This window comes from Perna viridis, chromosome 9 (genome assembly GCF_037379345.1).
Source record: "Perna viridis isolate PV_CMFRI_1.1 ecotype Kerala chromosome 9, ASM3737934v1, whole genome shotgun sequence".
Classification (NCBI taxonomy): domain Eukaryota; kingdom Metazoa; phylum Mollusca; class Bivalvia; order Mytilida; family Mytilidae; genus Perna; species Perna viridis.
Window position 1 is genome coordinate 15,827,513 of NC_142453.1, and position 13,711 is coordinate 15,841,223.

Below are 13,711 nucleotides of genomic sequence, written 5' to 3' on the forward strand. Positions count from 1 at the left end.
ATAAACATTCCAAAAACATCCTTGCATATGGACGTACCAAAAAACTAAATAAAACTAGCCACAGATCTAAGGGGGGGGGGGGTCAAAGAGTTGGACTTTCCTGGATATTCACACCATAATGGAAGCTGGAGGTTTGGTACTCTGTAAAACCTAGATTTAACCCTACACTTTATTTGAAATCCCTGAACCATCAAGACCATTGTGGTAGGTGTAATCATTTAGTCAGATTTAATTTGGACTTGACTTGATTATGGATCATATTAGTGTTCTATCATATTTTTGTTACTCTCATTTGTTGGAAAATTTGTTCGCTTTGTGCAAAATAACCACAGGAAGGAACAAATGATAGCCAGGAACCCCCTTTTATAAATTTGTGGATGGGAATGCCCCCTGGCCCCATTTAAAATCTCTAGACCCCTACAAACTAAAATATAAGACACAAAAAGACAAAAGAAATCTCTTATACCACCAAGTTTTTAATTATTGTTAAAGAAAACAAACTATTAAATAATTCATCTTTTTTTTACAATTAACAACAGATATTATCACAACATCTATATATAGATGTACCAGAATTAACACTAAAAATCAACAATCTACCAAGGTCTTAACAACACAGTGCTTTTGATGCTCAATGCAGACATGATAAGAGGACATCAGCAAACTTTGAAATAAATGTATGATAAAAAGTAGAAACTGAAAAAGGTATTGAAAAAAATTATATTAATAACAGAAGAAAATCAGGTCTAGCAGTACCTTCAATTATACTTAAAAAAAACCCATTCTTTCAACTTTTATTTATTCCTTAGAATCAAATACTTCATGACATTCAACTTTCACTTTTAATTCAGCAACTTTAAGAGACAGGGAAAAATTCAAATTTCTTCACACATTGAATTTTTGTAATTTCAAACCCATATTTTTTTCAAAAGACATAGAAATATGGATAGAACAGTACAAATTCAAATAAAAATCTTTAAAAAAACATGATTTTGAACATATTACAATAAATACTTTGAAAAACATATAAATATAAGATAAAATAAATGCAAAAAGCAAAAAAATACATACTAATACTTTGACAGAGAAACATAACATCTGAATAAGTAAAGCTAACAGTCTGATGCAATATACCAAGAAAATTCATTTTACAATTTAAAGAAATTGTTCTTTGTAGCCATTAAGCTGATTCTAAAGCTTAAAACACTTAGTAAATAAGCTGCTTTTATCACTAATAAAGAAGGAAGGGAAAATAAACATTAAGTTGCATGTTTTGTGGTATTAAATAATGTAAAAATACTTTTATTCGTGGGTATCAATTTTTGTGGTTTATGAAAAAATGTCAGTTTGTGGATTCTTGAATTCGACGATTTGACAACTCTATCAAACAAACAAATGGGAAATTTCCTCTTTGTTGGGAATCAGATTTTGTGGCTTAACAAACCCATGAAAACCACAATAATTGGTACCCCACGAACAATAATATTTTTAGTTTCCCCCACTTGAACAAGAAGTTGACACTGCACAGCAACCAAAATTACAACATATTTCTCATCTACATAAAGCCACAAACAAAATTTGAAATCAATCCATCCACTGGCAGCCCAGATAGTTGTCACAAAATTTAGACAAACAGAATGACAGGATACCAATATATACCATCCACTCATTGAGTGGGGTTTGATGAATAGGCTTGTTCAAATATATAACTATCAGTAGTGGAAAAAAGTACTGGTTGGGGGAATGTTTTCATCAGAATTGAAATAAACTACTTTGACCAACTTGTAAATTTTCAAATGATTTATTTTTTCAATCACTTGATTGGGTATAAAAAACTTATTGATCTAATTCATCCTTTGAACCTATTGACACACAGTCACCTTTCTATGATACAAAGCATCAGGACAAATCATGATTGTCAAATATCTCTTTGATTAAAAACAATAATAAAACAACAAGGGTGAAGCTTCATCAACATGGCTGAATACAAAATTGAGAAAACAAAATATTAACTCCTCAGGAAGAAGTTCAAAGCAGCTTGTAAAACAATTGGAAGATGAAAATAGGAACAGATTGACCTCAGGAAAATTTCCTTAAATCTTTAATTTCAAGTGATCTGATTATATCAACATTTGTGTTGAGGAAGGAAGTGAAGAAAATCTCATACTGGATTTTTTTCTGAAAGTAGGTCTATTTACTATAAGCAATAGAAATTGAACACCAGTAGAATATGGGAGCACTGCAGATCTGAAACAACTTAAAAATCTACCAGAAGGCTTGTGAATACAGAGGTGAATTAAGTACCAATCTGTGTAAGAATCAGGCAATGGGTGGAACATCATGTTTCTCAATTTGGTCTGTTTTGCCACAAATATATTCAATTCATCTAGAAAACAACTGAAAAGCTATTTAAATTTATCCTGAAGCAAATGTGACTTAGATATTTTTTGACTGCTTATATAAGGAAAAAGTATGGGAAAATTTTCCCACCATTTTTCCATAATGTATTTCAACTAAATTTGATCTATCAATAGGCAAATTTTACAAACATTTTGATGGTTATTTCAGGAGGTCATCGGGTATAAATACTTGGTTAGTGCAATAAAATCTCTGTGTTTTTTTCCTTCATGTGCCACACCTCATACACATTTTGCCTGATTCTTAGACGGAGAAGTACTTAAAAAAAAAATAAAGAAAATACGAAGAAGTCGCAACAAAACAAAATACATGTTGTTTAGAAGATTAGATTTTATAAGTAACAATTCACAGTTGTGCTTAAAAGAACATTTTTCTGTCATTGCTTTTTCCAGAATTCAAAGTTCCATAGCTGAAAAGAAAGGGAAGACAACAAATAATAAAAGGAAGCTTCATGTCGTCAAAGTAAACATTCTAACAGAAATTATTAAAATTTCTCAAAGATTTTGAATTTATGGTACATGCAAATGGAAACCTTTTCAGTTAATCCTCCCAGATTAGGAGGGAGACTCCCGAAAAAACAACGAAAAATTTTGAATCTCCCTCATAAAAAAGTAAGATATGTGTGAGGTTTTTGGTTAAAATTACTATATTTTCTGTGAAAAATTCTAAATAACTGATGTTTACATCCAAAGTTTTATGTAAAAATTTTTGTCATGAGACAGTGTCAAATGGGGTATAATCTCACACATTTACAGTTCCGAAGATTAACATGTATGTGGATGGATAGAGAGGCAGTAAGTGGTACTTATAAGACGTCCATAAATAGGACAGGATAAAAAAGGTGTTTATTGCACACTAATTTGTTTAATATGACCCCCAATAATAATAAAATAACAAAAATAGACTATAGAAAAAGTACACAACAAAAATCCATTCTGTACCATTCATACATAATAAATCATAATATACATCTTAAAAAATATAACAGTAGCATCTAAGCCCTATGATTTAATATGTAAGTATAATATATGATATAATAAAATAATATATCTCATGCATGAATTAAAATCGGCAGATATAGAAGGGATTTGGTTTTTCACTTGTTAAAGGTTATTTTTTTTTCTTTTTTAAATCTCTCAAAACTAAAACTTAAAAAACTTAAAACTTAAAAATAACCTCTCTGTTGTTTAAAGTACCATTCTTTATAAAACTCTGACAGGAAGTGATTCATGACTGTAAAACACCCTTTAAATCCACTTTTATTTCTAACTGGGAAAGAGTAAGAGATCACATAACTAGTCTTAGTTTGTCCTTAAGTTGATGCACTTTCAAGATAAAAATTATATAGATTGTACATGAAGTTGGCACTTTGGAAGAATTATTGTTCCTCAATAGATTTTAGTGGGGAATAAATGAATATTTGTTTTTTTTTCTTCAAAAATGCTATTGTTAATGCAGAAAGGACAACATTTACTTAAAATATAGCATATGTAGACAGAAAAAGTATCCTTTATTTGTTGGGTTTTTCTACGTCCTGAATCACCTCTACCATTGGCAGTGGCTGAATGTTAAATGGGCTGTCTTTAAGGACTGTGTGGCTAAGAATGTTTTAACACTTTGGTAGGTTAATTTGCAGTAGGAGTACTGGACTTTTTAAAACACTTTGTTAACTGTACATTGTAAAGTAAGCATTCTGAAATTTCAAACTTTATAGATTTATCACCCTATTGCGAATGTGCTTATATTTGTGGGGTACCAACTTCCGAGGTTGACTTGAACCACAAAATTAAATTTCTGACAAAATACATATCTTTTGTTTATTTGTACTATGAGAAATGTCAAACCAGATATTTAAGAATCCATGAACAAACAATATGTCTGCAATCCATGAAAATTAATACCCATGAATAAAAAGTACTTTCACAGTAACTGTTATTCTATACAAAATTATCATTTTTAAGAGTTGTATCAACTCAACATAATCTATCAATAGCCACAATGCACAGAAAATAGGTAATTGATAAATGAACTTCTGATTAACAAAGAACCCACCCCCACCCCACTGAACTTGATGGTACAATTTTAGGAGGTTATTTGCAAGAACAAAATATTCATTTTCAATAAATTTACCCTCCAATTAATTCTGAACATATATGTACCATATAAGTTAACAATTTGAATGTTAACTGTGATAATTGTAATCATATTTATTAAATTCACATTTTGAAATATTCACCAGTAAGGCCAAAATTAAAAATATCCCCTCCTGACCTAATTTTTTGTCTCTCTTGAAGAATTTTAAATGGATTTTTTTCGCATTTTAGGTCAATTTCTTTCATACTGACAGCATTTTGCACTTAAATCAAAGTCAATAAAAATATCATTAAAAAAATAAAATCTGCCTGCTGGCCCCTAATTTTGAAAAATGAATGAGAATTTTGGAAATTTTTTCAAGATGGCTTAATATAAATGTTAGTAGAACTTTTCTCAGCATCACATTAAATGAAATTGCAATTTGGTCCAAAATGATAAAACTGCAATAATTTCTCAATTTGCAATACATGTATACATTATATAGATACAGTTAGAAGTAAACTGTGGTTAGTCTCAGAGACAGATAAAAAGTTCCACCATATTTTATTAAAAGAACAGCTTCCAATGCAAATCTTTCTCAAGATCAATTGAAGATTATTGTGCATGTACATGTATAGTATTGGTTACAGGTAGTAATTTATGAACTAGAACTAACAATGTCAAGTGGGGGGCAAAAAAAGTGGGGGTAGTGCACATGACACCCATCCCCCCACCCCTGTCACTAGACCATCCTGATCTACTGTGATGTAATACCAACTTTATCATTTGAAAATGAATAAATTTATTAAATATTCAATACTTCTAGAAATTTATTTGAATGTATTTCAATGAAAAGGTTTTTGAGACATCAAGATAAGCTTTGGATTATTAATATGAAAAGCTCTTTATCCAAGTAGACTGAAATGTATAGATCTGACCTTCCACAGAAAACGCCCTATGAACAAGTTAAAATTTGAAAAAAAAATAATACACAACTTTTTCTACACAAATGACAAAACACAAAATGTTAAAAATAAGTACATATATATTATGCTAACAGATTCGATTTCAAACATTACTTTGAATGTTCAAGTTCACCTCTCTAAACCTGTTCTGCTGAGATCTTTAAATTTCATCTTGTGACCTGCACTTCACTATTTCCCATTGAAAGTACTCATTAACAACATGCCACCCATATCTCCTCACTGAACAAACTTGCCTCAGCACCACAGACTTGAATCTATCAAATCTTGGTGTACCACAATATTATGAAGTTCTTTATCAATAAATACCCCTATTGAATTCATCTATATATATTATCTCAAGCCTTCAGGTAAACTTGACTTTAACCTAGGGGATGAGCCCCTTGGTCTGACAATCCCGCCAAAATCACCCTGTCCTGGTTGTAAAATTGTGTTCCCATGTTCTCCGATTGTAATTCTGATCTGGGAGGCACTGTTTTCTAGTTGTTTGCTCAAGTCCTTTCCTGAAGGGTTGCTTGATGAAGTACGCTTCAGCTGCTTTTTGCCATCTGCTTTTTCTGGATAAGCTATACACCCTCTTCGTAAAATTCTGGCATTGCTGGCTGGTCTCAATGATCCTACTACCATCAAATCATTAAGGTGTGAACCATAACCATCTGACAGTACCTATTATAACATTAAAGATAGAATATGAGGAAGTTATTTCCGTTTTGTGAAAACAAATGAAAGAAGCATTTTAATCAGGGAATTTTAATAACACAGTATACTGCAAATTCAGTAAATATTGTGTGCACTTAAAAAGTTTTTATAAGAATATTTTTAAAGACAATTTTTTCCATTTTAACTCTCTGAATTGTAAAAATAAATATCATGAAATGGAGTGATCAACATTTATTTTGAAATAGTTTAATTTGATTTATAACAAGCCTTCAAGTAATTCCGTATAACTTGCTTAGGTGTTGTGACATTATTAATGATGATTGGTCCACATTTCTCAATTAAAATATGTTTTGATAACAATCAACTTCTTAATATTTTGGAATTCAATTAATTAGAAGTTAGAAAGTTTATAAGTGTATACTGCTGCAAACCATGTTAACTGGTATAACATGATCAAAAATTAGAAATATTGCTTAAAAATGTGTTTATAAGGAGGTTCTTTATCTCAGCATTTATTATATAAACAGCAATGATTTCAAATGTAAAATAACTTTCTGCTTTTCATCATCAGACTCTATCATGTCAATGTCACTATTTTTCTTGTGACATACATGTTATTTCATGCGCTAAATGGTTGGATATTCATACACCAGTCTAAAAATCATGCTTATTGATTGAAACAACAACCAATGATTAAAAAAAAAATGGGACAAAGACAGAATAACAGGAAGTAGATGTCCACATGCCTGAAATCAGATCCTGTACCTGATACTTGATAACAAATATTAAGAGGGTGTGATTAGTAGTTGATGAGAGAAGTGTTACGAAAATAATTTCCCTGTCAAACCATCTTCATTCATCATACTATAAGCTGCTTCTCATATGTGAAATTCAGCCAAAAATCTTTCAAATAAATAGGATAATCAATTGGTAGTTGTTAATTACCAAAATATGACCGTGTACGCTGATGTTCTAGATAATTCTTAGTCTTCTTCAAAACTTGTGATCATACATTGGTTAATCATTCTTCAAAATGAACTACTATTATCTTATATGTATATACTCATTATATATACCTGGGCTTTCTGGGCGTCTTTCTTTGAAGCCTTTCCTACAATAAATATTTGGGCCTGTGTGAGTCCCAGCTCACGATAGACATGTATATCTTTACTGGATCCATAAGCTGCTTGTATCTGTACCTGTGTCTGAAATATTAGCAAGTAATGATAAATAAGAATTAAATAAAGCTTTGATATCGCAGACAAAAATATTTCATGATGTTATATGATTCAATGAATAATCTATTATTCTTAAAGTTTCTTAACTGAAATTTATTTGAAGTACATGTCTGTAAGCAGAAAAACAAAAAGACAAAAAACAAAACAAAAACAAAAAATAACTGAGACTGTTATGCTAAACTCTGCAAATATAAAAAGGGTATATTTGTTTAAGGGTCTGTTATTTACTAAAAGTTTTAGTTTATGGGCTAAAAAGTCTTACTGAAGTATTTTTGAGTTAAAAAGATGACTAAACCAAGAGAAAAAAGATTTACAAATTGTTATAACATTTATGCATCAAAATTATGTAACAAATTATCATTTATATTCAACGTTCTGAATTTCTTACAGAATTGGGAGGTTTGTGTGTGGTTTTACCAATCAGACATATCGATCACAACGAACAAAACATATTGTAAGAAGTTGTATTGATACAATAGGACTCCATGGTTGGAATAATCCACTTGTTCATACATGTGGCTAAAATTTTCTACAAAGAAAAATGTAATGAAATTTTCCCAGAATTTACACATTGTGACTCTATTTTGTGCTATAAAGGTTCTCATGTTATAAACATGGACGAATTGTAAAAAAAGTGTTGTTGGCAACAGCACACATTTAACTAAAAATTATGTAATAACTACTTATTTGACTAATTTATTTTCAGAACAGAATTTGATATAAACCAAGCATAACCCTTTGAATATCATGAACTACAAAAAATTGTTCAGTTTGTTTATTGAACAATACATGTACAATACAATACATTGTACAATCCATGTACAATACAATGTACAATACAATACATTGTACAATAGATGTACATGGAGAAAGGGTAGGAATGATGGTTCATACATGTATATAAACAGGTAATTTCTATTAGTGCAGTAAGTTTAGTGGAAAAGAAAATGCTCTTTTTGGCAATTATGATCAGAATTTCATTTTATCTTATCTACTTTTCTTATTTTAATTGTCTTAAATACCTCATTCTGTAGTCCTTTTAAATAGTTCAGTTTCTGTCTGAGTGGATCTTTAGTAATACCTTCCATAAATGCTACCATCCCATGTGGGAAGTTATGCATGGCTAACCATGAGACAACTTTTCTATGCTGCATGTCTGGACGGGCCGTAACATATATTATCAGATATCCTTGGTCCTGCCAAGCCCTGTTCATGGAAAAGAATATTTGTTCATGCATATATCAGTAATATTTCCATTTTTAAACTTTTTTTTGAATAGCAATTTTCATTTCATTTAATTTGGCACTAAAAAAAAATTGCTCCCAAATCTGATCCTTTTTTTTTCATTTTCACTGACTTTCAACAGATGTAAAATTTAAACTCTGTGACATTTGACCCAAAACCTTAAAAGTGGACAGGATTCTAGTTATTCATGAACAGTGATCACAAACATAGTACAAGGGGGAAAAACCAATGGTCTAACAGTGCATTTAAATCCCTTTGCTACTTGATTGGCAGTCATAAATTGGGAAACTTATATATAGGTAGCCTGACAGACACGGAAAATACCCAACACATTAGGAAAATACCTCACAAAGAAAATACCTAACTAACTAGGAAAATACCAGCCCATTGAGGAAATTCCTGAAAAATGAGAAAAATACCTCAATATATCAGACCAATGAAAAAATGACTGACAAATGTGGTAATATCTGACAGACAATGAAAATTCCTGATAAACTAGGAAAATACCAGACCAATGAGAATGTGGTAATACCTGACAAGTGTGGTAATATCTGACAGACAAGTAAAATACCCAACAAATAAGGAAAATACATCACGAACTAAGAAAATACCTGACAAATGAGAAAATACCAGACCAATGAGGAAATGCTTGACAAATGTGGTAAAACCTGACAAATGGGAAAATACCTCAAATATGAGGTAATAACTGACAGATGAGTAAAATACCTGACAACATCTACAGCTCCTCCTCTGACTTTTGGATCCTTCCCTGATATTGATACACTGGCAGTAAATGAACCATCTATACTGAACACAACAGCTTCAGTATTGGGTGGTAGTACAGCTAGGAAGAAATCAGCAAAAGTGTGGTCCCCTCTGCAAAACAAACAATAAACCATATATATAAAGAACACAACAGCTTTTGTATTGGTTGGTAACACTGCCTTAAGGAATTCAACAAAGATGTGGTTCTCTTTGAAAAAAAAAAACAACAACAAAATAATATAGCTAAGACTTTAAAAATGTCCTGCTTTATGTGAGAAAAATATTCGCTACATGTGTATAACACACTATTCTAATAAGATGTAACATACACATTTGGCTGATACAAAAGTAGTCTAAAAAAAGTTTTGCATTGTTAATATGTATATCACTGTTAGAAATATTTCAAATTTTCTTTTATTTTTTGTATACATGTATGTTCTGAAAAAGAATAACAAACTAACCTAACAACAACTTTGACTGGATGCATGCCTTGTGGTAACATTTTCTCCTTTGGTACTGTAAACTGGAGTCGACCATGTTTGTCTGTGACAGCTGTTCCCAAATACTCCCAATCACCTGTGGACTGATTGTTAACATGTATGTCTACCTAAAATGAAAATGGAAATGTCTAAAGTACTAAACAGAAAAACTGTGAGCAAGCTTTAAAAATAATAATAAAAAAATCATTGTTTCATGTAGACTTATGGAGAACCCCAAGTTGGATTATCTCCCTTTTTCAGACAACAATCATTTCATTCCTTCATTCATGACTAAGATAATGTTCAAAGCCCAAAAAAGGTGAAGTAGGAGTTGTGCTTAAAAGATATATGGACAATGTTTACCCATCTACAGCAAATGTAATGATGATGTTCAGGGGATTAATTAAATGACATTCGCCTGATTAACTGCCAAAAGCAGTTAACTTGACATTTGTTTAAGAGTTTAAAAATTCTCTATTATCCGGAAATATTTAAATCTGTGTCTGCTAGGAAGTTAAAATCACCAATTTTAACAATCTAAGGCAGTTTATTGGGTGACTGTCATTTGGTCAAGGGAAAAAACAACTCTGTCCCACGAATATCATTATTGTATTTATTGTACGATCAATTCAAGTAGACTTACTTTCTCTCCTGACAATGACGTAACATCAAATGATCCATACATAAACCTGGCTGTGATCACCTGTTCCTTCCCATCAACAACCATTACATCATTACCACGATGATTTGCTTGGAGATTCTGCAAAAAAAAAAATAAAATAAAAAATCAATATCAAAAAATTGTTTTCATGGGTGTGGTGTATTCCTGCCTTTTCATTTCGTGTTGGTTACAACAACTTCATCCATATATATACATGCATTTAACAGAAGTGAATAAACAATACTTTTGTAAGATCTTGAACTTAAGTAGATGGTAAAAATATATACAGAGTCGTCAAACAAGAAATTGTTGTCATATCTGTAGTCTGAAATCACATTCCATGATAAAGAGCATGTATATAGCTGATGAGAAAACTTTTACAAAAAAATATGACAGACAGACAGACAGACAATGGTAAAACATACCTTCACTTTGATGGTTGTTCTTCTCTTTAACCACTTCTCCTTTGGTTGTTTGGCAGATGATATAGAATCTGGTAGAGAGTTTAACATCTTGGCAGCATCACTCATTAATGTGTCATGTCTTAGAACCTATCAAACAATATCACCCATCATTAATGTGTCATGTCTCATAACCTATTGAACAACATAACACATCATTAATAAGTCATGTCTCAGAACCTATCAAACAATATAACACATCATTAATGTGTCATGTCTCAGAACCTATCAAACGATAACACACATCATTAATGTGTCATGTCTCAGAACCTATTGAACAAGATAACACATCATTAATGTGTCATGTCTCAGAACCTATCAAACAATATAACACATCATTAATGTGTCATGTCTCAGAACCTATCAAACGATAACACACATCACTAATGTGTCATGTCTCAGAACCTATTGAATAAGATAACACATCATTAATGTGTCATGTCTCAGAACCTATTGAACAAGATAACACATCTTTAATGTGTCATGTCTCAGAACCTATTGAACAAGATAACACATCTTTAATAAGTCATGTCTCATAACCTATTGAACAACATAACACATCTTTAATAAGTCATGTCTCAGAACCTATCAAACAATATAACACATCATGGCAGATCTTCTAAATTTTATTTGTGGTTAATTCAATTTTAAAATTATGTATGCAACTGATTGATTGATTGTGGTTTATTTTTTTTATGCAGACATTTCACACATATCAAGACAAGAAAATTTACTCAATTGAACATACTCTGTTTTGTACTATTCCTACTACCTAAGCCAGATTTTTACTGTGCTGATCATCAAAGGAGCAGATTGCTGATACGGATATACCCCACTGATACACATTATTCTGAATCAGAACAGATCAGTCATCACTCTTTCTCCTATATGGCCCATGCTTGGTAGAAAAGTTGTAAATACACGTACCAATTTCAAAGTCTTAGGTGTGATTTAGCCAGGGATCAAACCACTGACCTTCCACAATCATGGTAAGCATGATAAAATCAGACCTTCGGTTCTGGTTTTGAAATTATTTGGCTTAATTTTTAATCATAAGATTAATGGTAGCATTGATTTTACATATATTTCTTTCATTCACTATGCTTTCTGAAAATTCTCTTATCAGTTCTAATCTATTGCTGGAATTATAGTATTATTTTTTGTAGCTTACTAATTTTGCTATTTTCGCAATGTACAACTAACCACTAAATCATTGTTTTTTATTTTTACATCATGGAATACTTATTTTTTTTTTCTAAATAAAAAAAAAAGTCTTCACAAACATGTTATTCCGTAAAAAAATGATAAAAATAACAGCCATGTCATTAGATATTTCAACAAAGTAAACAAGGTACATTGTATTATTTGAGTTTGGAATTATTTAAGTGTTTAGAAAACAACTAAAAAAGAATTTGCAAAACTTACCCCTACTAAGGGCATGGCATGATTTCCCCTCCCCCCATTAGTAGGGTAAATTTTATATCTTTTAGTATTTCATTTTTCCTAAAATCTAAAAGAATTCCAAATTCAAATAATACCTTGATTATACCACAACTTACCTGTCTAAGTATGAATGCTGCTAGATCTGATGACTCCCAGAAACTGGCATGGAACAAGGGAGGTAATGCAGATACAGGAAAGGAATGGAGGATATCTGGGCTATATAAAACATAGTCTAATCTCTTGTTACCCCACCATTTACTGGTCACTGTAATAAAGGAAGAAGCCATGAAGTTTGGATATTATTGAGAAAATGTGACTTGGTTGAGATAGCAATAATTGTAATAAGTCCCCCATCAAAAAAGAATGAAAAATCTATCCCATTTAAGCTTTCATTGCCACTAACCTTCAGCAAAGTTAAAAAGAAATCTGATGACTCCCTTTTCATTGTGTTGGATATAAAAATTATCTTTCACTTTCACATTAAAGTCTAATTGTAATTTAAAAAAGCCCCTTCAACAATAAAAACAACAAGAAATCTGTAAGCCATGGCTCACTAGTGTTACCCACTCTTTCAATCATGATATAAGGTAAATGAACAAAGTGCTTGCTTAACAGGAAAGTGTTTTCAAATTTTTCCTGAAATGGATCCCATTATATGGCATACCTACAGGAAGAATTTGCTAAGATGAGTTGTTGCTGAGAAAAGTGCAAGAAAAATTTCAATTTTCAAAAAATATAAAGTAAAAAAATAAGTCCTCAGGAAACAGAAAGTTGTTTTTTTTTTTTTTTTTTTTGTTTTTTTTTTTTAAATGGATCCCACCATATAGCATACCTACAGAAGAATGTGTTAAAATTTCTACCGCTGTAATGAGTAGTTGCTAAGAAAACTATGATAGATATATTGTTATGGACACACAGAAACAGAGACAACTATAAAATGATATACCCAACTCACCATGGAGCAGGTGTATTATAAATCATTTCCAAACAGATTTATAAGGGTACATGTCTCCTTTTATAGAAAAAACTATCATCTAAATAAAACCACAATTATTAATCACTATACTAACAATTATCATCCATGTATGCCTTTCTCTGCCAGGTAAAAAGTGCAAAAACGAAACAAACTTGATGTTGTATCCCTTTATCCCTTTCTCTGCCCAGGTAAAAAGTGCATAAACGAAACAAACTTCATGTACTAACTGATCTAATTCAGTGATTTTTCAACTTTTGTAAAAAGGTTTCTGCGCATTTCAATTTGGTAAAAATATAGCTATATAAACAA

General features: G+C 31.1%; 1 protein-coding gene across 11 annotated transcripts in view; it reads right to left on the reverse strand.

Moving 5' to 3' along the window:
* Positions 1-460: 460 nt before the first annotated feature.
* The window catches only part of LOC148606946 (protein retinal degeneration B-like), a 66,839-nt gene continuing 53,588 nt past the window's right edge, over positions 461-13,711 (reverse strand). For all 11 annotated transcript variants that reach the window (XM_088543644.1, XM_088543643.1, XM_088543639.1 and 8 more), the window contains 8 exons: positions 12,543-12,691; positions 10,948-11,073; positions 10,505-10,621; positions 9,844-9,989; positions 9,344-9,493; positions 8,395-8,578; positions 7,211-7,339; positions 461-6,140 (listed from right to left, as the gene is read on the reverse strand). In XM_088543644.1, coding sequence (XP_088399770.1) covers positions 5,808-6,140; positions 7,211-7,339; positions 8,395-8,578; positions 9,344-9,493; positions 9,844-9,989; positions 10,505-10,621; positions 10,948-11,073; positions 12,543-12,691 — 1,334 coding nt within the window. In that variant the 3' untranslated portion in view covers positions 461-5,807. The remainder of the gene's footprint in view (positions 6,141-7,210; positions 7,340-8,394; positions 8,579-9,343; positions 9,494-9,843; positions 9,990-10,504; positions 10,622-10,947; positions 11,074-12,542; positions 12,692-13,711) is intronic.